The sequence below is a fragment of the Eublepharis macularius genome, chromosome 1 (genome assembly GCF_028583425.1).
Source record: "Eublepharis macularius isolate TG4126 chromosome 1, MPM_Emac_v1.0, whole genome shotgun sequence".
NCBI classification, from domain to species: domain Eukaryota; kingdom Metazoa; phylum Chordata; class Lepidosauria; order Squamata; family Eublepharidae; genus Eublepharis; species Eublepharis macularius.
The window spans coordinates 29142178-29164482 of record NC_072790.1 but is presented as its reverse complement, the minus strand read 5'-3'; the positions used below and the strand labels follow the sequence as shown (position 1 = coordinate 29164482).

Sequence of the window (22305 nt, the reverse complement as noted above, 5' to 3'; positions counted from 1 at the left end):
ACTTTTAATATTTGGGTGACAAACAAAGGGCCATTGCCTCAAGCACTCAGCAGGCTACCTACAGCCAATGCCTAACACTCATAAGGCGTTCATATTCAATCCATGCAGCAAGCTGCCTGAATCCATGGCATCGGATGGATGCCAGAAAACCCTCCCACCATTGCTGCAGGATTTCTCTCACAGTACTGCATCTGTTGCTGACTGATACCTTGAAAATGACAAAGGCATTAAATAAAGTGCTAAGTTGCATCTGATGTCTGTTAATTTGGTCATGTCTGACAATATGCTGAGTGAGTTATTTCCACTCCAAATTACAACAGCACTAGAATTGCAAAAAAAAATTAAAAATCATAAATCAATCAAAAATCATAAATTAATCAAAATTATTCTTAAATAATTAAATAAAAAATTATTTTTTAAAAATCCTTTTCTATCTATATGTTTTCCACATTTGCATAATAGCACTCCATAATAAATAAATTACACAAATGGAGACTAATTACAAAATAAAATGCACTTAACAGAAAAACCAATTCTGAAAAAGGAGACGTCAAAGATTGCAGATTATAGCAAAATGTTGGACTGTGGATCATACGGATGGTTTAGAAAAAATGAGTGTGCCACAACATCTGTTTTGATGTGCAACTTGTACTCTGGACAAGAGGCTGTTAGACAGTAAATGGGCAGACAGAATGGTTTCCAAGTTCCCTGTTATTATGCATGGATTTGAAAACTGGACAATGAAGAAAGCTGACAGGAAGAAAATTGATTCTTTTGAAAAGTCATGTTGGATGAGAGTTTTACAGATAGAGTGAGCCACTCAACAGACAAATAATCACATTTCTAGATCAAATCAAGCCTGAATTCTCCCTAGAAGCTAAAATGACAAAACTGAGGCTATCATGCTTTAGTCATCACATCATGAGAAGACTCACTGGAAAAGACAATAACGCTAGGAAAATTTGAAGGAAGTAGGAAAAGAGGAAGACATAAAATGACACAATAGAGGAGGCCACATCCTCCAGTTTGCAAGACCTGAGGCAAGGTTATAATCAAGACAGGGTGTTTTGGAAATCATTAATTCATAGAGTCACTATAAGTCAAAAGTGACTTGATGACATATAACACACACACAACAAGAAGAAAAAATTCTTTCCTACAATTTCCAGGAAGCAATGCTCATGTACTTAGCACTATCAGCACATACAAGCTTACATGAAAAGCCAGAAGAGACCTCTTGGAAAATGACATTTTTCTAAGCTCATTAATGCTGTACCTACTTCCCTGTAAGTAGAAGGGTGTTTATACACACTAATTTTAACCCATCTTCTGATACAAAAATCTCATTAAAGAAAATGTTAATCAGTATGCATTTACTAATGTTTATTCTGACTGATGAATCTGGGGTTTTGGGGTGCAAGGTAAGTAGAAGAAAACAACATAAAAGTCTCAATATCTCTGAGGTTACCTCCACTGCTTTTGATTTTTCATCCTCTCTTTTCTTATATTGCTGCTGTTGTTCATCTAATATAGCTTGTAGTTCTTTTTCTTTAACACGCTCATTCTGCAAGTCTTGAAGTACAGCAGACATACTTTTCTCTTTGCTTTCCAGAGTAGAACTAAAACATACAAAAGTTATCATCTCACTGGCATACTGGGTGAGGAACACAAACAAAATCAATTGCCACCTGACATATTGCCTAGTTCCAGCACAGGTTTTAATCCATATCCCTAACAATTACATATGTAATATTACAGCACAGATTCACAGATTGAAGAACAATCGAAATATGTGGAGAATTCACTATCTTGAAGTGGAAAGAAAACTTTTGCTGTAAAGCAAAGCAAAGCACTTCCTCACAAGCTCTACTAGCAGTGTCCTAGCCTTCAGAAGCGAGGTGGGTGGCAACCAGAGACAGGATTTTGTCAGTGGTGGCATTTTGCATGTGGAATGCTGTTCCCTCTTGAGGTTCACTTGATGGCTTTTAGGCACCAGGCTAATTTTTTAAAATTTTAATTTTTAAAATTTATTCGAGCTTTCACTTAAGAGGGCTTTCAATTAAGGGGGCTTGTTTTATACTCTGCTGTCACCCTGAGATATGTTTAAAACTAATTTTCAGCTGCTCCGTGCTCTGGCTGTGTTTTTAATGCTACATTTTAACCAACAATTTAATGATGTTCTATTCTGTTTTCTTTGTAAACTGCTCCTTAGGCAGGTTCTCTGGAGAGTCAGCATAGAAATTTTCCAAATAAAATATATAATACCCAAGATGCCTCCTGGCCACTGACACTGCTGCCAGCCAGGCCAAAGCCAAGCCCTTGTAGCATAGCGGCAGTGGCTTGGCTTGGACTTCACCAGTAGTATCAGAGGAAGAAATGTGCATGTTTTGCTTGGCGGGGGGGAAATGGTGTGAATGGGCTCTAACCAGGTCTGACATACAGGTTACCCATTCTGCCAAGTGTATTATCTCCACTCTGATTGGAGACCCACTCTGTGGGGCACTTTCCCCTGAGGGATAACACCACAGAGCCCACCCTCCAAAGGAGCCATTTTCTCAAACTGATCTCTATAGTCTGGAGATCAGTTTTAATTCCAGGAGATCTCCAGATCCCAAGATGATAATCCTAGGTATTAATAAAGTAAATAAATAATATTCTTGTCCTTGGATCTGGTTGCTAGTCAGCTGTCTTCATCCAGGCACTTGCATTTACCCTGCATCTGCTGTTGTGCTAGGCTCTGGGACTCCCTCTTCTGGAAATGCACTCTCTCTCTCTCCTCTCCCTAGCCCCAGGCTGGGGAGGTGGACAGTATGGCACATCCCAGCACTAGTCTAGCTGGAGGAAAAGGATCATCTGAGGCAAGCTGGCAGCATGTGACAGGCCATCTGTGGAGCGGGCACGGGCAGGTCTAGCTGATTAAGCTCACAACCCCCAGAACTCTTCCCCTTGAGTAAGGAAGTGGCAGAATGAAGAAAGTAGCTACTTGTACTGGCAACACTGCAAGCATTATTGTGGTAGTCACCCAATTCTCTGCCTTTCTGCAACAGACTAGAAGGGAAAGGTTCGTCATTTGGGAACGTTTCTGGATCCATCACTCTCCCTGGATAAGCAGCAGGGGAGATAGCCAGGAGTGCCTTTCACCAACTTAGGCTGATTCACAAGCTACAACCTTTTCTGACAGAGAATAACAACAACAACATTCGATTTATATACAGCCCTTCAGGACAACTTAATGCCGTACTCAGAGCGGTTTACAAAGTGTGTTATTCAAACGAAGGAATGGGGAATCAAACTTGGTTCTCCAGATTAGAGTCCTGCCACTCTTAACCACTAAGCCAAACTGGAGAAGATGAACCTGGCCGCTATTGCTCAAATTAACACTGGACTGCTGCAATATGCTCTATACATGAAGACAGTGGGAAAACTGCTACTCAGCAAAATGCAGAAGTCAGGGTGTTAACAGGTACCCATTGGAATGAACATATTGCCTCAGTGTTTTGGGTGTCTATACCAGCTCTTAACTTGTTTCTGAGATCAATTCAACATGCTGGTTTTGACCTTCAAAGGCCTAAATAATTTGTCTCCAAAGTACCTGAATCTATCTATATGAACCTGTCTGGAATTTGAAATCAGCCACTGGTATCCTGTAGTGAGAGTCTGACCTATCAGAGATGTGATTGGTTGCCTAGCTTGAGCATGGCTGTCCTCTTCTCTTTGGCCTCTTAACATAAGTTAACAGTTGTCTTTTTGAAAGGAGATTGAAATCAGATGTACATACACTGCAGTCTATTTAAAAGTATCTTAGAGCACTACTTTAATGTTTTTGGATTACTACTATGCAGATTTTGCCACTTTTAAATCACTTTAAATGGAATATTTTAGATTACTGTTCCAAAATTTTTGCTTTTACTTCTGCTCTTTTTAGTATTGTATTTAGTATTTTTACTTTTTGTTCCTACTGCTTTTATTCCAGTTGTAGTATTTTATTTATACTCTGTTGAAAAGCAGTATGGGTACCCTTTGCAGGAGAAAAGCTAGGTATTACTCAAGTAATAATCAGACATCGAAGAACCACCTCAGAAGTAAACACTTTCTTATGAAAATGTAACAGAAGATCATTTAAAACACAAATTGGTTGTGCAGAATCTACTGTAAAGTCCTTACCTGTACTGAATTACTTCCTTTTGGAGATCCTGTAAAGACTTTTGCAGCTTCTCATTTGTTTTCTTGCTCTCAGAGAGATCCAATTTCAAGTTCATTATTGCAGTGTGTTCCTGTTTCAGTAGCTTGTGCATCTCAGAGGCCTTTTCTTGCTCACTTTTTAAAGAAATCTGCAAGTCACCTGCAATGGATTTCTCCTGTTGAAGTTTATATTCCAATAGTTCAACTGGAAAAAAAAGGTTTTAAAAGTTTAAAAACTCTAACAAATGAATCCCAAATAACCAGGGCTTTTTTTCTGGGAAAAGAGGTGGTGGAACTCAGTGGGTTGCCCTTGGAAAAAATGGTCACATGACTGGTGCCCCTGCCCCCTGATCTCCAGACAGAGCGGAGTTTAGATTGCCCTCCGCGCCACAATCTACACTCCCCTCTGTCTGGAGATCAGGGGGCAGGGGCACCAGCCACGTGACCATTTTCAAGAGGTTCCGGAACTCCGTTCCCCCGCGTTCCTGCTGAAAAAAAGCCCTGCAAATAACTAAGTACAGTAAAACAGATAATGGACTAAGTAATGATTCCCCCTTCCTCAAGTGGAATTTCTTAAGAGGAATTTTATCCTTTTCTCATTGTTAAATACATCACAAAGCACTAAAATTTTGATAAAATTTTAGAGAGAAGTATATGTTTTGCTCTACTTTTAAACGACTTTAAATGGAGTATGTTAGAATTTTGCTACCAAATTTTCACTGCTTTTACTCTTTTGCCCTTACTTTCAAATCAGGTCATAAGGACACCTGTACATTTCACTTCCTGTCAACTTTATTTATCCAAAACACATTCATTTACACATTCATTTATAAGTTTCAGACTAGTCACTTCCCTACACCCAAAATAAGAGAAAAACTTGTATTAGTCTGATGACAAGGCTATAACATATGCATTTCAGTGACTGCTCCAGTTGGGTGTTAGTAATCAGTATCAAATGGTTTTATTGATCTATGTTTCTTTTCTTCCATATTCTACTGCATGTAATCTCAGCTATGAACAATACACTATAAGAAGGCCATTCTTTGTGGTGATGCAGAATGGAGCAACTTGGCTGGTAGGGACTCCAGGACAAAAATTCTGAAGCCTAGACTGTTTCTTCTCAAACTGAGGATACTGTTTGGTTGGCCCTGCTTTTAAGAATTAGGTTAATCCTTTCCTGCCACCACTAACCCCAAAATGACATTTCTTACTCTACTTGTCTATTACTTTTTGTATTAAGGCTACTTTGAAATCAAACACAAGGATACTTGCTAAAGGCACCATATTTTACATATATCATTAAATAACACACTTACTTTATACATATTAGCGTATCAACATGAAAAGGTTTCTGTTCACTCTAAACACTGCTACTTATTCCTTTTTTTCTTTCCTTTTTTAAAATAAGTATTCATAAAATGAAGACTGGTGATAGCCTTCCCTTATTTGTTTTACATTTTTCAGTCAAGTGACACAGTGAAGTAAGACGTAAAAAACGTTTAGTAAACTTCCATGAGATATTACCTTGCCTTCGAAGCTGGTGTTCTTGTTTGCTCCCATGATTTTCTGTATTAATAAGAGTCTCTTGGAGTTGTTGCAGCTTTTCCTGATTTTGAAGGTGCATCAGTCGCAACTGAGCTTGAAGGTCTTGTATTTCAGTAAGCAAACTGTTCCTGTCTGAAGATAAAAGATGTTCCAGAACTATCTTTTGCTGCCGATCCTGAAACGAAAGCGAGCATACTTCAAATCTTAAAATTCACTTTCAGAAGTTCAAATTTATGGTTTTATTTCAAGGCAACCAAATGTAAGAATCTTACAAGCTACGGTTTTCATCTTAACATTAAAGGAAGAGTATTCCTCAAATAAGGATCAAGTAAGGTCAAAATTCTACAGCGGCCATGGATCCATAACTATTATGAACGATTAAGACATTCAACTAAGTCGCACAACGTATTTCAAGAGCAAAATTTGGTTTACTTGGTAAAGATTTTGAATTTTAGCGGCAGAATATGCCCAGCGTATATATGAGGGTCACTGAATATCATATGTGTAAGAACAGAGATAGAAAAAAAAGTATTATAAAGCCCTTCTGCTTCTAAGTGAACATTTTCTTACAGCCCAGAATATGAAAACATTCTTCAAAATTTAAAAACAAAGGCTGAATACAGAACCACAGAATACGACTGAATTACTTGTTGTTCCGCTATATGCTCCAGCTTTTCTATCAATGATCCTTCATCTCCAGATCCGGAATTGCAAAAATGTGACTGCAAGTAGCTTTGCAGCATATTTCGCTCCTTTTCTAACACACACTGGACTGCTTGAAGTAGTTCTCCTCGCCAGTCAACAAAAGCAGATGAATGTTCCTTTAAAAAAAAAGTTCTCATCTGAGTTCCATGCACATTGTTTCTCATTAGACCTTCCATTCTTCATTGTTCCAACCATCCACATACACCCTACCCAAAGCATAGCCCTCTTTCACTCCCTGAACCACTGTATAGGTGGCCAGATAAATCAGCTTGCCAATATATGCAGCCAATAACATGCCCCATATCTTGTATCTCCAATCTGTGCTCCATTAGTGTCGTGGCTGCCTCCCTCACCCAAGTGCCTGATTATGATGAACCAAGCAGCGCTGATGGCCTCTAACTGCTTCTCCAACATACCTTCTCAGGTCAGTCATCTTCTCATGATCTGGGAGGCAAAGTCTTCAATACGTGAACTAATACAGCTTAAGGAACGTTTATAAAATATCCACAGGCTATTGATTTTGGTTTTTTAAAGTGGTTTTAATGTGCTTTTATTTGAATCACAAAATATAAGTTACCACAAGCATCTTTCGGTGGAGAGAACAGGCCAGAAATGATTTAAATGAAGAGTCACTATACCTTGTCTTCTTTTTCTGGTACTGTGCTGAGATAATGCTTCAACGACTGTACTGCATCAAGCAAGGTTAGGCTGTCTCTTTGCAACCCCTCCAGTAGTGGAGCCTGCGGAACATTTTTTTCCTCCTTAACAGGCAGGTTTTTTTCTGACAAAACCAGTATTTTGTAGCTTTCTTCATAAACCTTCTTCAGCACATTCTGAAAGAATGCAAAATAGGTTAAACCAATTACCCAAGAAACCACTTTTGGTGACTTGCAGTTTGCTAACAATATGAGAACAGAGAGGACCTGTCCTTTCAATGCAATGGTTCTACCGTGACAACATTGCCTAAAAACCTTAAATAATCAATCATAACACTTTCCAGGAAAATAAAATGCAACTTATGCATTGCTTTCATTTATATCCAACTTTTCTCGCCAACGGGGACTCACAGCAGCATAGAACATCATTATTTTCTCCTCCATTTTCTGATAGGCTGAGAGAATGTGACTGGCCCAAGGACACCCAGCCACCTTCCATGGTACAAGTAGGGTTTCTCCCAGGATTCTAGTCTAAAACTCTATCTACTGTGCCATGCCAGGTTTTGTAAGCAGCCATAACTGCCTCCATAACACTAGAGGGCATGTGGTTATGGACGTGCCATAAATCCCCTTCTCTAAATATGCTTCCAGCATTAAAACTACTGCCCAAGCCAGCAGAAAACATGGAAGCCACTGCCAAAGCAGGCAAAGAGAATGAAAGTTGCTGCCCAAGCAGACAAGCCAGATCCTGCTCAGGACGCACAGACATGTAGAGAAACAGGCAAGGCCAGCTCACCCCTTCCCTTGCCCTGGAGGCACGCTAAGGACCTGATACAATAGGGCCTTCCTGGAGTTCCTGTATTCATCAATGCATCCCACCCCAGTGATCTCACCTTAACCACTTTCCTACTCTTTGGTGATACAGGGAGCGGATAGTCTCACCCATCCACCTCTAAGGTCATCAGTCACAAACTGCTAACTTATATTCTGCCCCAGAAGACTTGCTCAAACCTTCCTAATTCTTCGTTACAGCCAGGAGACGGTTTTACTGGCTCATTGTCCCACCTTAGGAACAGTTCGCCAGCAATTTGTCTCACCCGAGAGACAACTTTGCTATCCTTTGTTCTGCCCAAGACCAACCACTCAAGCCTTTATTTTTGGGGTAGAAGATGCAATCTTGCCCCAAGGTAGGATCTATGGTATAAAACAGACTGCCCCTCAGTCCCAAAATGTGTGCATGTTTGGACTTGGATGCCACCCTTGAACCTCTATTCGAGTCTCTTCCACCTTGAAGTGCAGGCGGCTCAACACTGCCCCTCTCTCTCCTGGACATCTGTAAATGTCACCTGAACCCTCAAACTCTATCCAACTTTCTCCAATGCTTTCTAGTTAGCTCTGTATGCGTGTTGTGTTTTCTGTGTGTCTTGTATGCAATTGACTTTTGTTATTTTAAATAAAAATCCCTTTCGGTTGAACATTTGTCTGTTTATTGGAAGGAGTTCTCTAGCTGGGACAATTCATGGACTAAAAGATCACTAAGTTACCTTTCCGTAACAGTCTCTCTGTACAATCCATTGCATTTAGAAAACCAATTACTCAGAGAAAAATATACCTCAAGATAGCCCTGAAGAACCAGCAGCCAGGCCTCCTATCGTGCCTGGATCCAGCTCCAGTTACTACTACCTGCCATCAGTGAGGCCGAAAGAAGCAGCAGGAGCACTCAAGTTATCATCCCATCACACCTGAACTAAGAACTTCTTTCTTGAGCACTTTAGAAATTGAATTTAACTAATGTCTAATTGGTTTTTAATTGTTGTAAATTACTTTGGAAGTCAAGTTTTAGCAGAAAAGAGACAATCAATAAATACAATCAACAGCATTCATATGTATGCTGAAGCACCAATTCTGACACATACTCATCAAGCATGGGCATAGAATATGCTTGTGTGCAGGGACAGGTTGCATACCAACCAGATCTTGGAGCATGGAGCTGAGTAACTAAGACCTCTTGACTTGTTTTGATGCAATTCAATGCCCCTTTTGCTTCGCTAGCTGTTGCTCTTCTTGGCACCATTTTCCTACCCCCCCCTTTTTTTTTGCCCCAATGACAGCCAGTTTGGTATAGAGCAGCAGGACTCTAATCTGGAGAGCCGGGTTTGATTCCCCACTCCTCCACTTGAAGCCAGCTGGTTGACCTTGGGTCAGTCACAGCTTCTTGGAGCTCTCTCAGCCCCACCCACCTCATAGGGATTGTCATGAGGATAACAACACACTTTGTGGTGTTAAGTTGTCCTGAACGGCGGTATATAAATCAAATATTGTTGTTATGATGATGATGACTCTTTGATTCATTTGCTTATTTGCCATTTCATTCAACTGCCTGTGGCAACCAACACAATTTCAATTTATGAGCATCTGTTGTGGCAGCACTTCTTTTTTTTTTAAGAAATTTTTATTGGGCGAGTAAAATTTAATATTACAGATTTTCAGTTAATACCCTCATTTCCATGTTCTCCCACCCTTTCCCCTCCCCCCTTTATCTAAGACTTCCAACAGTTTTCCAACCCGCTGTCTAAATCTACTACTTATATCTCTTTTTCTCTTGCCTGTCTTAATACACTACTAGTATAGATAATATATATTGAATTAAAAAAACCTGACATCAAACTATTGGTTACATTATATTTCTAACTTATCTCTTCTCTTCTATTGTAAAGATCAGTATCTCTTCCCTTCTACAAAGTTAATAGTTATCTAACAACCATAATTCTCCCCTTACGTCCCACCGTTGTGGCAGCACTTCTGACATAATATCATGGTATCAATGACAAATTCACAACAGCCACACAGCCATCAGGATTAAAGAGCAGTGTGAAAGAGACTGAGGACCGCAAGGACAAAGAAGAAGGATAACTGAACTAAAAAAAACAAGGATTTTTCTTTGCAGCAAGCGCTGATAGGAAAGGTAAGTAGAAAGGTAGAAAAGACAGGAAGGGTGCCTTGTAATGCTTACAGCGAACAATATTTGTTTGGAAATCTCTAACTATCACATTGCTGTAGCATTTCATCTTGAAGGTGAAATGCAGAGAGGTCATTGTCTAAGGTGGGTGACAGCTCCTAAATCTTACATGTCACCCTCAAGCGTGAAGTCAACAGGTTGGTCAAGCCCTCTGTCCTGGCTCATCTTGTCTAGCAAAATAACAAACCTGCCAATTGCTGTGCACACAAACTAAAGCTTTAGCAAGAGTCCTGTCACTGTGCCAAGATTCTCACCCCAATTTTCCCCTTGTCGCTGCCACCATGTCTAAGGTGGGTGAAATCCTCTGGCCACCGTTCCAGGTGCTACTAACAGCCACCCAGACCCCTAGCAGCCTTCCTGGAGGATTAAACCCACCTTATTTTCATTAGAGACTTCCCAGACTCTGGGTTCTTTACCTGGGGGACCTTCCACACAGTGAAACAAGCACTCAAGACCCAGGCATAATTGTAACAGTTGTTTATTGACTTAACAGAGTGTTTGCAAGATTGCAGTAACCACTCTAAAGGCACAAGCAAAGGCATATAAAACAACAAACAACTTTATTCTATTTTGACTATCATGTGTCTAGTCAGTTTAAGTTTTAGTCAAAATAGAATAAAGTTGTTTGTTGTTTTATATGCCTTTGCTTGTGCCTTTAGAGTGGTTACTGCAATCTTGCAAACACTCTGTTAAGTCAATAAACAACTGTTACAATTATGCCTTCTCTGGTGAATTCAAGTGCTCACAACACTGTCCAAAACCCATGCCAGGCAGCTCTAGTCGTTTCAGGCCTGACAGGGTACAAAATTTCTCACATGCTGGTACAAGAGGGTCAAGGCAAGATGGTCAAACCAAGCCCTGGTGAGAGTGAAGCCAAATTCTAGAGTGCAGCAAGGAGCCAACTTTGCTAGCAGTGACAGCCAATCAGAAGTCACTTACTATCAGTGTTGCTAGGCTGAGACAGAGAAAGAGGATGTGCAGGAACCAAGATTCCCTTTCTATCAAGGCCACCTTGTCTAAGCAACAGCACACAGGTGCAACCAATTAACTGAGAGGCAGGCCAAAACTGGATCTGTAAGATCTTAGGAGCCTGAACAGAAATGCTTTAAATAGGCTTATATGTGCAATTCCAGACAGCCATACAAAAAAGAAATGGGGAGATCTGGTACCCCATTCCTACCCTGGTTGCCCTCATGTCCCGACCTGCTATTTGGAGATTTAAGCAGAGTTGGTCTACAAAAAAACCAATCATGGCTGCAAAGTTGAGATCCTACGAAAAAAAATAAAAGAAGTATATCATTTTCTTAAACTGCTGCAGTGCAGTGCAGTGCAGTGCAGTGGTTAGACTAGGACCAGGAGACCCAGGTTCGAATCCCCAATGGAGCCATAAAACATCTCGGGCGAGTTGGTTTTTCTCAGCCTAAGCCACTTCACAGGACTGTAGTGAGGATAAAATGAAGGATGGGAGAACCATACAGGCATACATGCTGTATGGTATCCTTATAACGTTTCCCAACCAGGACTCTGTGGAGCCCTGGAGTTCCTCAGGACATTACTGGGGGTTGTGAGAAATCATGGAATAAATCATTTTTTTGAAATACCATGAAAAATTCCAAGTGTTCTTTGAAATATTGCAATTATTAAGGTTATGTGTAAGCTCTCTCTCACACACAAATACACACACACACACACAAACCAGCTCTTTACAAATAATTTTTCTTGACAATAATTCTGCAGTAACTGAACTGTGCCCCTTGCCATCAAATTTTTCTGGCCTGTAAAATGTTTTCATCGGTAAAGGGTTCCTTGAGATCTGATAGATGAATTTAGGGGCTTCTCCATGGAAAAAGGTCAGGAAACCCTACCTAAAAGGAAGGGCAAATTATTATTTTTTTTGGTTAGAGGAACCAAGTATGCAATCTTATTTTGAAAAATAAATAATTTTAAAAATTTAATTATTTTTTTCCTTTGTGATTTAAATTGAATCTGGTTTCTATTATCCTGATTAAATTCATGAACTTTATTTCAGATTATGCAGTAAGATAATTCAGCAGCTTTCCTGCTGCACACTACCTTCAACTGTCGTGAAAACTTTTCTTTGTCTTTCATTCCCGGCTCAGTCGCGTCAGAAACCATTCCGAGACATTGTGTGACGTTGCAATCTTGGTGTACTGCAGCGACTGCATTTTCGTTATTACACTGAAGTACTAAATCTGAACTAGTATCTGAAATAAAAAGCAGCAGTTATGTTAAATCTATGGACAGAGAGAGAACCAGCAGAACCTTGAAATGCCATGTCCTCCTTGGGGGAACCATCGTCTTGCCATCATTAGCTCTAAGGCAGCGGTTCTCAAACTGTGGGTCATAAGAAGGAGGAGGTCGTTGCACTGAGAAAAGAAGCCATTTATAATATATAGAATTACTGAGCCAATGACTGTATTCATATAAGTCAATGGCTCAGTACTTCTATATATTACAAATTCTAAAGATGGAAAAATAAATCGTAAATTTGTTCTGTGTTGTGAACCAATATGAGATTCCTGCATTTTATTTAATGACAAAACTAAAAGCTGACGAATTGGTAGAGAAGTGTAAGACTGGAATGGAAATCAGCCTATTGATAAAACAATCTTTAGTTTTAATGACCTTGTTTGAGGTACCCCAACCCATTTAAGTAACATTAAGGGTTGGACTATCTAGAAAAGCACCTGAGATTTAGGCAGAGGGAGGACACTAAAGAACTTTACCTTAATTGCAGATTAAGTAATGTCTTAAATTTGTGAACAGCAAACAACGTCACGGTTCAGAACGTCAGTCTAATCCAGCAATTTCTAAATTAAGATCTAGAGCACACTAACGTGCCAGGTCTATAGCGGGATGCCCTATGTAGCACTGATCCCTCTACATATGGGCAGTAATCATTCTAAGGGGATAATGGATGCATTAAGGTTCTCTGATGTAGCACATACTGTAATCAACAGGCCTGGCAGAATCTCAGAAGTGTCACACTATTACACCCAGAAACCACAGGGTAGGTAACAGGATAGGAGGTTATTTGGCTGGCTTGCAGCAGAAAGGAAGATGCCTGCCTTCTGTTTCGGAAGTGACTGAGAAACTGTATACACTTATACTTGGGAAAAAGCAGCAGCATCCCTTCAGTTTCAATCCAGCAAAAAATCCTGAAGCCCTACATATCAAAAGACCAGGAATCTATGGGCTACATACTTAAGAAATCTTGACAGAGATTTTCTGTTGAAATGTAGGATTTTCCAGTTCTCTAATTACCTTATATTTCTGGGAGAAAACCACAAGGCATGCTTTGAATCTAACCTTGGCTGAACAGTACTGTTCAAACAACATCTAACCTAGCCAACAGAAGCAAAACCAAAAAGTTAACTTACTGCGGCCATAGTTGGTGCTTGCACCCTCAGGTCTGGACATTGTTGATCTTAAATCATCTTGCAATTCAGATGGCATCAGAGTGAAGTTTTCAGCATCTCTAGCCTATTCAGAAATAGATGTATAAAAATTATCAAATTCATTTGATTTGTTCCACAACAAAAGAAGGAATCCACTTCTTTATTTTTCCATATGAAAGTGAAAGCCTGTCCTTTAGGATTCACCATTCATTTTTCATCTATCGTATCAACTATGAAGGGTTTATCCTTATATAGTTGTTTTTTTTTTCAAAAATGCATGGAGCAACTGGAAATTGACCATGCTTCACTGTTGAATACACTGAAGGAAAATAGTGCAATCTATTCACACATGCAGTGTTTGGGTACTATACCCAAGGACACTGTTGAGGTAGTGATCTCAATGCCAGCAAGGGAAAGCATGTTTCACCCCATCCCAAGGCTGCCCTTTGGAACAGAGCCTGAGGTTTTCCATGAGATTTTCCACTTTGGAAGTAAGCTGTCACCAAACCAGTCCCATGTGACCAGTAACTAACACTGGATGGGCTGGTACCTGGTGATTCTGAATCTACAAGATGGGAGTGAAGGACTGCGCCTCCTCACATCTCTATGCACATCCAATCCTCAACAAACTGCATCCTCTCCTATATCCTAGGGAGGGGGGCTCTTTGCATGGCCCGAGACCATGACATTAGTTCCTGGAAAAAAAGTTCATAGCTGAACAGAAGGATCCTGCATTCCAGTAATACACTATAATATTTCTCATATTAGATTAGGGCTCTGTAAGCATAAGGCAGTGCTATCCTTAGCTTAGGTTAAACCACACAAAACTCTATGCTTTGTTTCAGATTGCTAAAACCATAGAATAGGTTATGAGAATTGCTTATTAGATGTCTTGACTTAACACTGTACAATGTGTCTTCAGTCTCCTTGAGAAAGTCAGACTATAAATATAGCAAAGTGCCAAATAAAAATAAATTAAATAAACTCTGATGTTATTTACATACAATGGTACTGAAGGATGTTGCAGCGCAGTCCAGAATTACCTCACTGGCTAGAATACATAACAAAGTGATAAAAACCGGCAAGTATGACACAATACCAATTATTATTCACTCTTTACTCATTTAGTTTCCATAGGAACCTACTGAAGGTCCATGACTCAGCAATATGTCATCAGGTGATGGAGGAATTTTGTATGTTTGAAAAGGCCTTTACAAAATAATCACTTACTGAAGTATTTTCCTGCCCGACGTTGTATTCAGTGTCGAAGAAGGTAGGGCCTGAGAATGCGGGGAACTGGAAGGGAGGGCTGTTTGCGGTTTCTTGATTGTCATTAGAATAGGAATGAAAACATCTCAACAATCCAGAGGACTCTTCCTGTATGAGTGAAGATTCAGAACACAGGCTTTCCAAATCTCTGCTGTGCGTGCCGTCAATTTCTGAGAAGGGTGTTAGAGGAACACTTGCTTGGAGCTCCATGCTATTATTTTGTTTTCTCATAACCTCAGGAGAGTCCCACAAAGTCTTATCCATGACTAAACTTTGGAAGCTCTCTGGCATTTGTGGAGCAGGTTGCGTGTTTTCTGAAAGATGGTTTAAGCTGCACATCGAAGAATTTGAGGTTTGATTAAGCTGCAATGGCTGCTGACCATGCCGTTTTAAATTTTGCTGTTCCTTAACAGTATTTGTTACTTCTAGTTCCTCAATTAAAAGCACTCCTTTAAGGTGTTTATCTTGAATATTAAGATTTTTGCTGGAGGTCTTTAGATCAGTTGTTAGGGCATCTTTTTCCTGCAAAAGAGTCCAGACATACAGTATCTTGCCTTAACATAAAACCACACGACAATAGAGCTGAAAGACCAACAACAAAAAGTATTTTTTGCAAATATTTTTGTCTTTCTGAGAAGGTCCCTTTTGAAACGATGGAAAGAGAACGCAATAGAGTCCACAGTGCTCTCTATCACAACGCATTCAGGTTGTGTGCCTCTCCTTGGCAGCTAGCATTCCAGCGGCTAAGTAGTCCAGCCACAGCTCTCAAGAACCACTGCCCCTGAATTAGCTTTCTTGGTTCCCAGTGTCATCACTACATGGCCAAACTTGATTGGTTACGTAGCATCACTATTCCTTGAAAGGTAGATTTAGCACCCAAAAAATACAGCTGACAAAGCTGTAAAGAGGTGCAAATGGGGATGGGGTTGCCATCGACTATTTCAGTCCTCTAAAATGTTGCTTGTGGCCTATCTGTATTACACCCTCACACCAACAACCCAACCACAAACATAGCATTTGAGAGGACTAATTTGAATTGAACACTTTGTCCATCTGTCCAAATTTAATATATGTGTTCTGGGAATCTCTTGCAAACTTCTCCCATGCCAGTTTGGTAAGTGACTGAATGCGACACTGAAGGCAGGCTTGGATGCCTGCTCCTGTCTTATTCCAAAATTGCAAGGGCCATAGGAGGAAAAATTTCACCTTTCATCCAGTGACCCTCCCCTATCTTTAAAGTGGTCACTTAGACTATTAATTAACTGTAGACTATCCTGATCACAGATCTTTCACATGGGTCCTAAATATAATAATGTATTCTGGTCCTAAATATAATTCACATGCTATTTCTTGAAAACATAACAAACATAATTAAAACAAAGTATCTCTCTAGAACAGAGCCACGGGGAGAAGCAGAGTGGCTTCTCCATCACCTGACTTTGTAGTATGTTAACTCACTGGAACGTCAATGTGTCTAACATACAAGATTCAAGCTGATTATTTACGCTTCATTCCCAGTGAAACTTCATAAACAGGATGGGGATTACTAGTCTTCTTTTCAGCCTTTTCCCAGTACTGAATTATGAAATCCCAACATTAGCTTCCTACCCACTCCTAGATCCAGCATAAACACTTCACCTTTACATTCAAAGCCCACTATGATGTTGCCCTTGCCCTAAATCCATGAATCATAGTTCTTCTCATTGCACCAGCTTCACCATACTTAGATCTCCTGATTCTTTAAATGATCCCTTTTTATCTTGCTGTCTTTATGCCTGGGAACTGCCTCCCCAAACAGCTGCATGATACCATCCCTCTAACTCCTTTGCTATACCCTTTTTTGATTTTTACATTTTACTTTGTGCAATACAAAAACTATGTAATGAAAAAATAATCAGCACCATAATACCTTTAGCCATTATCAAAGCAGGAGGAGGAAAAGGCAAGATTTATCTATTTTAGAGAATTTTTATTGGACTTTTCTTTTAATTTATCACTTAAGGAAGCGTCCGATAGCACACTCTCTTGGTGTATGAGGAAACTGTCATAAAGATACATGATGGATGCTGCAGCATAAAACTTTCTGGCTCCAAGTTTAACCTGCCTTATGAGCACCTTGTGCATAACGACTGATCACTTAGATCAAGTCAAGAGAGCTGGGTGTGCATCTCTTCAGGAGGTCAGAATGCAGGACAGTTTAAAACCACTGCAATGCACTGCTTGGGACAGAGGGTGGATCAGAACCATTAATGACAGAGTTTCCCTGCACAAATAGGTCTTCCTTAACCAACCTCAATTAAATATCCTGTTAGCCTATATAATTTTGACCAGCTTGGGGACACTGAAAATACTATGGGTGTTACATACCAGTTTATCACTATCAGAGACTTGAACTGACACAGATGGCTTGTGACTTGGTTCTTGATCTTCTCCCCTTTCCTCTCTTTCTAGAGAAAAGTGAAAGGCTTCTTGTTCTACACTCAATTTATGAAGTTTTGTTTCTTTCTGATCATCGTTCTGATCCTCTTCGTGAAAAAGCGCTCTCTCCAATCTCAGAGTTTCCAGTTCTTCAGTAGACTTTTCAACCTGAGACCTGAGTTCCGCAACAACAACTTCAAGTTCACTAATCTTAGTCTGATAAGTGACCTCTTTGTCACGCTGGACGCCTACCAAGAACCATACCTCATTTTCAAGCTGCACAACATTTTCTTTTTCTCGCAGTAGTGCAGCAGTTTGCTCGGCTTTCTGCTTTGACACAGCCTGGTGCTGTAATTCTCTCTCGGAAAGTTTTGCTTCCCTTTCTCTCAGTTTACCTTCAAGTTCCTGAATACAGGAAGCACCAATGTTTATTTCAGTATTTCTTTGTGCTAAACACATCTCCAATTCCTTATAGTCTTCCTGCAGGTCTTTATACTGTTGCTGTAAATCTGTTAGCTCTGTGAAGTACTGTCTAGAAGACGCCTGAACATTCTTCAGATTTTGTTCTAGATTTTTTATCTCTACTTTAAACTGAGATTCTTTTTCTTCAAGCAGCTGCTGCAAAGCTTCTTTGTCAGCCAAAGCTATTTTGAGCTGTCCATGAAGTTCTTGTTGGTTGGGCTGAAGTAGCAGACAGTTGGCATCTCCATCTCTGTCATCCAGATGATCCAATGATCTTCTTTGCAATATATTTTGAAAATTCTCTTCCTGTTCTTCTAGGATAAGGGTATTGGAATCATCTTGGCTATCATTAATTTCATCACAAACGGGTTCACGAAGTACTAACTCTTTCTGAAGATTTTCAATTACTCCATGAAGCTGTTCTATTTCTTCTGATTTATCCCTTACCAATTGTTCCTTATCAGCATGAAGATGTTCTATAACTGACTTCAAGTCCTCAATTTCAAACATTTGCCTTTCCAGAATCTGAAAATAAAAATATATAACACTCAGGTACTATGAAAAGCTACCAGCAGATTCAGAACTGTTGAGTCAGTTTGGTGTAGTGGTTAAGAGCGCGGGACTCTAATCTGGAGAACCGGGTTTGATTCCTCACTCCTCCGCTTGAAGCCAGCTGGGTGACCTTGGGTCAGTCACAGCTTCTAGGAGTTCTCTCAGCCCTACCCACTTCACAGGGTGTTTGTTGTGGGGATAATAATAGCATACTTTGTAAACCGCTCTGAGTGGGCCTTTAAGTTGTCCTAAAGCAGGGGTGGGCAATTGTTTTGGCTCGGGGGCCACTTTGTGGGAGCGGAGGTTAGCGGAGGGCCGCACCTTTTAAAATGATTGCATTCATTAGTTAACTTTGCATTTCAGAAAAGGTATAAATTGTATCATAAAAATCAATAAATATAAATTAAATAAAATAGTGGTAGTTTTATTCAATTTATTTATTGTGCTAATTTCATATCATCTATAGCTGCAAGCACATTTAATTTTAGAATCAGTTTAATGAGACAAATGTACTGTCTGACTGTCTTGGCGGGCCACAAAAAAACTGTAGCGGGCGGCATGTGGCCCGCGGGCCGCAATTTGCCCACCCCTGTCCTAAAGGACAGTATATAAATCGAATGTTATTATTATTATATTATTATTATCAAGCCCTGACATTTCCAGTAAAAAGGATCAGGAGAATGATCTCTGCTTGAAACCCTGGAGAGCTTCTGCCACTTAAAGTAAACAATAATCAGAACACAATTACAACATGACTAACCATCATCAAATTATGTTTCTCAAGGAAAGGCCACAACTGGCATACAACTCATGTAACATCTTTTATTAGAAGCAGCCCAATTATATGTAACAGTGTGCAAGCTTTTGAGTTCACTAGAACTCTTATTCAGGCTGAATGTTTTTTAAAAATGTTTTAAAAGGGTTTGCGTAAAGAAAAATGCTTCAAGACATAGCATTTAACAGGACTTAAGCCTGAATTATGTGTTAGATGCAGAGGATATACAAGTTTCTCCAGGCAGGAGGCAATTACATACCACAGCCAAAACAAAGCCAGAAAATGTCTCCCATGTCTCTCAAATACAAAGAGACTCAACATCCCTTTTTGGATATCAGAATTCAGCCACTAAACAGAGATTTGTGACATCTGGAGGCTAATGTAACAAGCAACAGAGTGTGACTAGGATAATGGAACAAAAAGTAAAGCTACCTAAATTTGGCTTCAATTGACCCTGTACTCCATGCTCACCTTACGTTTATCTCATGAGTTAAGATAATGACTTCCAAGTAATTTCTAGTCTCTCTTCCAAACAGAGTTTTGAGTCTTGCTGTTTAGAGTGGCATCAGAGACATGTGTTGAACTTGGACTTGTTTTTGCTATGGAGAATATTAGTTCCATTTGAATCTGCTGTGTATCTAAGACACAAGGCAGGCTTTAACAGGATTTAGATCCATGTCCTGAGGCATTTTTCCTTCACAAAACCACTTTTAAACATGTTTTTGTACCATCAAGCCTGAAGTAGTATTCTGGTGAACTCATAAACACACACATTGTTATGTATCACTGGGGTGGTCCTAATAAAAAGTATTACTTGGATTGTTGGGGTTTTTTGCAGGGTGGGAATGGATTTTACTTTTGGAACGACATGACTGTAAACCACTTCTCACATCTGGCACGTCTACCATAATTGGTGAAACATGCCACACTGCACAAGGGAGACCTTGGCTCCAATCTACAGAGACAAATCTAACAGCATCCCCAAGCTACAAACCTATTCCTTTACAGGGAGTGCAACTCCATTTACAACAAGCTGACTACTTAACCAACCAACAGCCAGCCTCGGTTCTTTGAAAAATTATAAGAAAACACCTAAAATGTTATTGTGTGTACGCATGCTCAGGACTGGTTCACAAGTTATAGGCACTACACGAAGTGATCACTTCAAATTGCCCCACAGGGAAACTGTTAAGTACATGGGTAAACCAGTAGTGTGCATATCTGAATTTGTTGTTTGTGAAAATGGGTGGACTCCCATTCACCTTATCAACTTGGTAGAGTGCAGACTATGGGGGTTCTTTTCTGAGGGTTCCTTCCTCTAGGAGGGAAGTGAAGGGGGAAAGTTACATTTTTCTGAACTTTCTTACATGTAGAAACTGTCTTCTCCTTAGAGTTTGCCTCCATTGTGCTCATTTTATTATCTGCATAGAGGCCTAATCCTCCACCTTCATTTTCCTATTAACTGGCATTCAGCTTGCTCTCAACATCCCATCTTTCCTGAAACTTGCTCAGTTCTCATCAGGCCACCTCCACTCCTCTTTTGGTAAATACACAAAGTCGTATCTTTCTGTACTGGCAGGGAGTCCACGAACGTTTAGAAACCACTTTCTTTTTTGTGGGTGGCCTCGATTTGCTGCACCCACTATAAATATTGTACGATTTACACATGCCAGGTCACATTGTAAAAACAAACTTTTTACAACTAAAATCCTTAATACATACTATGTTATTATCAAACCACCCAGCTACCATTTTGTTACCTTGTTTTCCTTGCAACTTTCAAGCTCATATTCTAGTTGCACAATCTGCTTATTCAAATGATCCGTTTCCTGATTCTTTTCTTCAAGTAAGGACTTGAGAAAGTGGAGAAGAGCCAGTTCACTATCCCCTGGATTCTGAGTCATGGAAAGTTTTTCAGTATTATCCTAATAAAAAGAGTTCTATATTAGAAAAAAATTGTCTCCTCCTTTTCCACATTTCTTAAATGTCATCAAGGTACTGGCTTACTGTACTATCACAATGATATTCTATATACATCTCCCATGCTCTATGTATTATATTCGGGAGAGAACAAAATACCTTAGATGTTGACAGTGCAACAATGTGAATACAGAGAGATCAACCAGTTAATCTGTGGTGAAGTACTGGGTTGTCTCACCTGCAGTACCCCTTTTCAACCAAACTTTTTTTTTCATAACTGAATGTTATGAAGAAAATCGCAATACTCAAGCTCTTTGAGAAGAATTCCTCTCTAATGGAACTTTGACTGCTGATATAATCAAGTATAGGAGTCCACCGTCTCAGTTCTCCACATTTATGTTACAGAGGTCTATCTGGCATCAGGAATTTCTTTCCTTTCCATCTAACATGGTAATGTCATTCAGGTGTTAGGGGCCACATGAATATAGACTGACAATACATAATGCTGAACGGGCCTCCCAAAGTTGGCATGTAAAGTAGGAAAGCCTCCGGAATCCTGTTTGTTTATGAAATACTTCATGGCAACGTTACCAATGACCATCTAACAACCCTAAGAGGAAAGTTTTAAAACATGCTATTGCTGCAGCAAGCAAAAGAGAACTGAGTGGGAAGGCACAACTCTGCCCCTCTAAGCACACTCCTTGCTTGGGATGGGCAGAACTGGTGCTTTAAAACTCAAGCTCCAGAAATTTCTGAAACGTGCTCTGTGTAAAGCCCATGCCTGCACAGAGATTATAATGAAGAGCGACAAGATTGCAAAGCTGAGTCTTATTTACCCTTTTGCTCAAAGCCATGAATGGAACAGAAATCTCATTTCAGCAAGGTTTGAGCACAAGATAACTTCTAACTTCCCCCTGACCAGCAAATAAAACTGTCTGGCCTGATCAGGCCATCCCTTGGAATCTGCAATCAATCACAATGGAGATAGGCTCACGTCAGCAGTGGCACCTACTTGAACTGCAGCCAAATCTTTCTTCCAAATGACATGGCTCCTGGATCAATGGAGAGAAGATGACCCTGGAAAGCTATCTAGATTTTTTTTAAAATCAAAAGTCCTCCTGCACACATACATCAAAGCACTTGTGCTCACCTGTTTAGTAATTTTTATACTACTATGATGGTCCCAGAGGACAAAGGGACATCATACAGGTTTGGGTCCATGAGGAAGGCTTGGTCAAACAATATGTAGGAACAATCTATACTACTTTATTCAGATGTGGATACAATCAGTGGCATGGCACCCTGCCACCATTGCCACCCTTTAACTATTGCGTCTCCCTTTCCACGGCAAAGAGGCCTATTTTGACTGGTGCTCAGCACCTG

General features: G+C 40.0%; 1 protein-coding gene across 1 annotated transcript in view; it reads right to left on the bottom strand.

The window, feature by feature from the left end:
- PCNT (pericentrin) overlaps window positions 1–22305 on the bottom strand; it is a 96355-nt gene that overhangs the window by 19839 nt on the left and 54211 nt on the right. The window contains exons 27-36 of the mRNA XM_054976385.1: window positions 20763–20927; window positions 17163–18200; window positions 14757–15317; window positions 13509–13611; window positions 12181–12332; window positions 7071–7265; window positions 6375–6548; window positions 5707–5902; window positions 4165–4387; window positions 1469–1619 (exon numbers count right to left, since the gene is read on the bottom strand). Coding sequence (XP_054832360.1) covers window positions 1469–1619; window positions 4165–4387; window positions 5707–5902; window positions 6375–6548; window positions 7071–7265; window positions 12181–12332; window positions 13509–13611; window positions 14757–15317; window positions 17163–18200; window positions 20763–20927 — 2958 coding nt within the window. The remainder of the gene's footprint in view (window positions 1–1468; window positions 1620–4164; window positions 4388–5706; window positions 5903–6374; window positions 6549–7070; window positions 7266–12180; window positions 12333–13508; window positions 13612–14756; window positions 15318–17162; window positions 18201–20762; window positions 20928–22305) is intronic.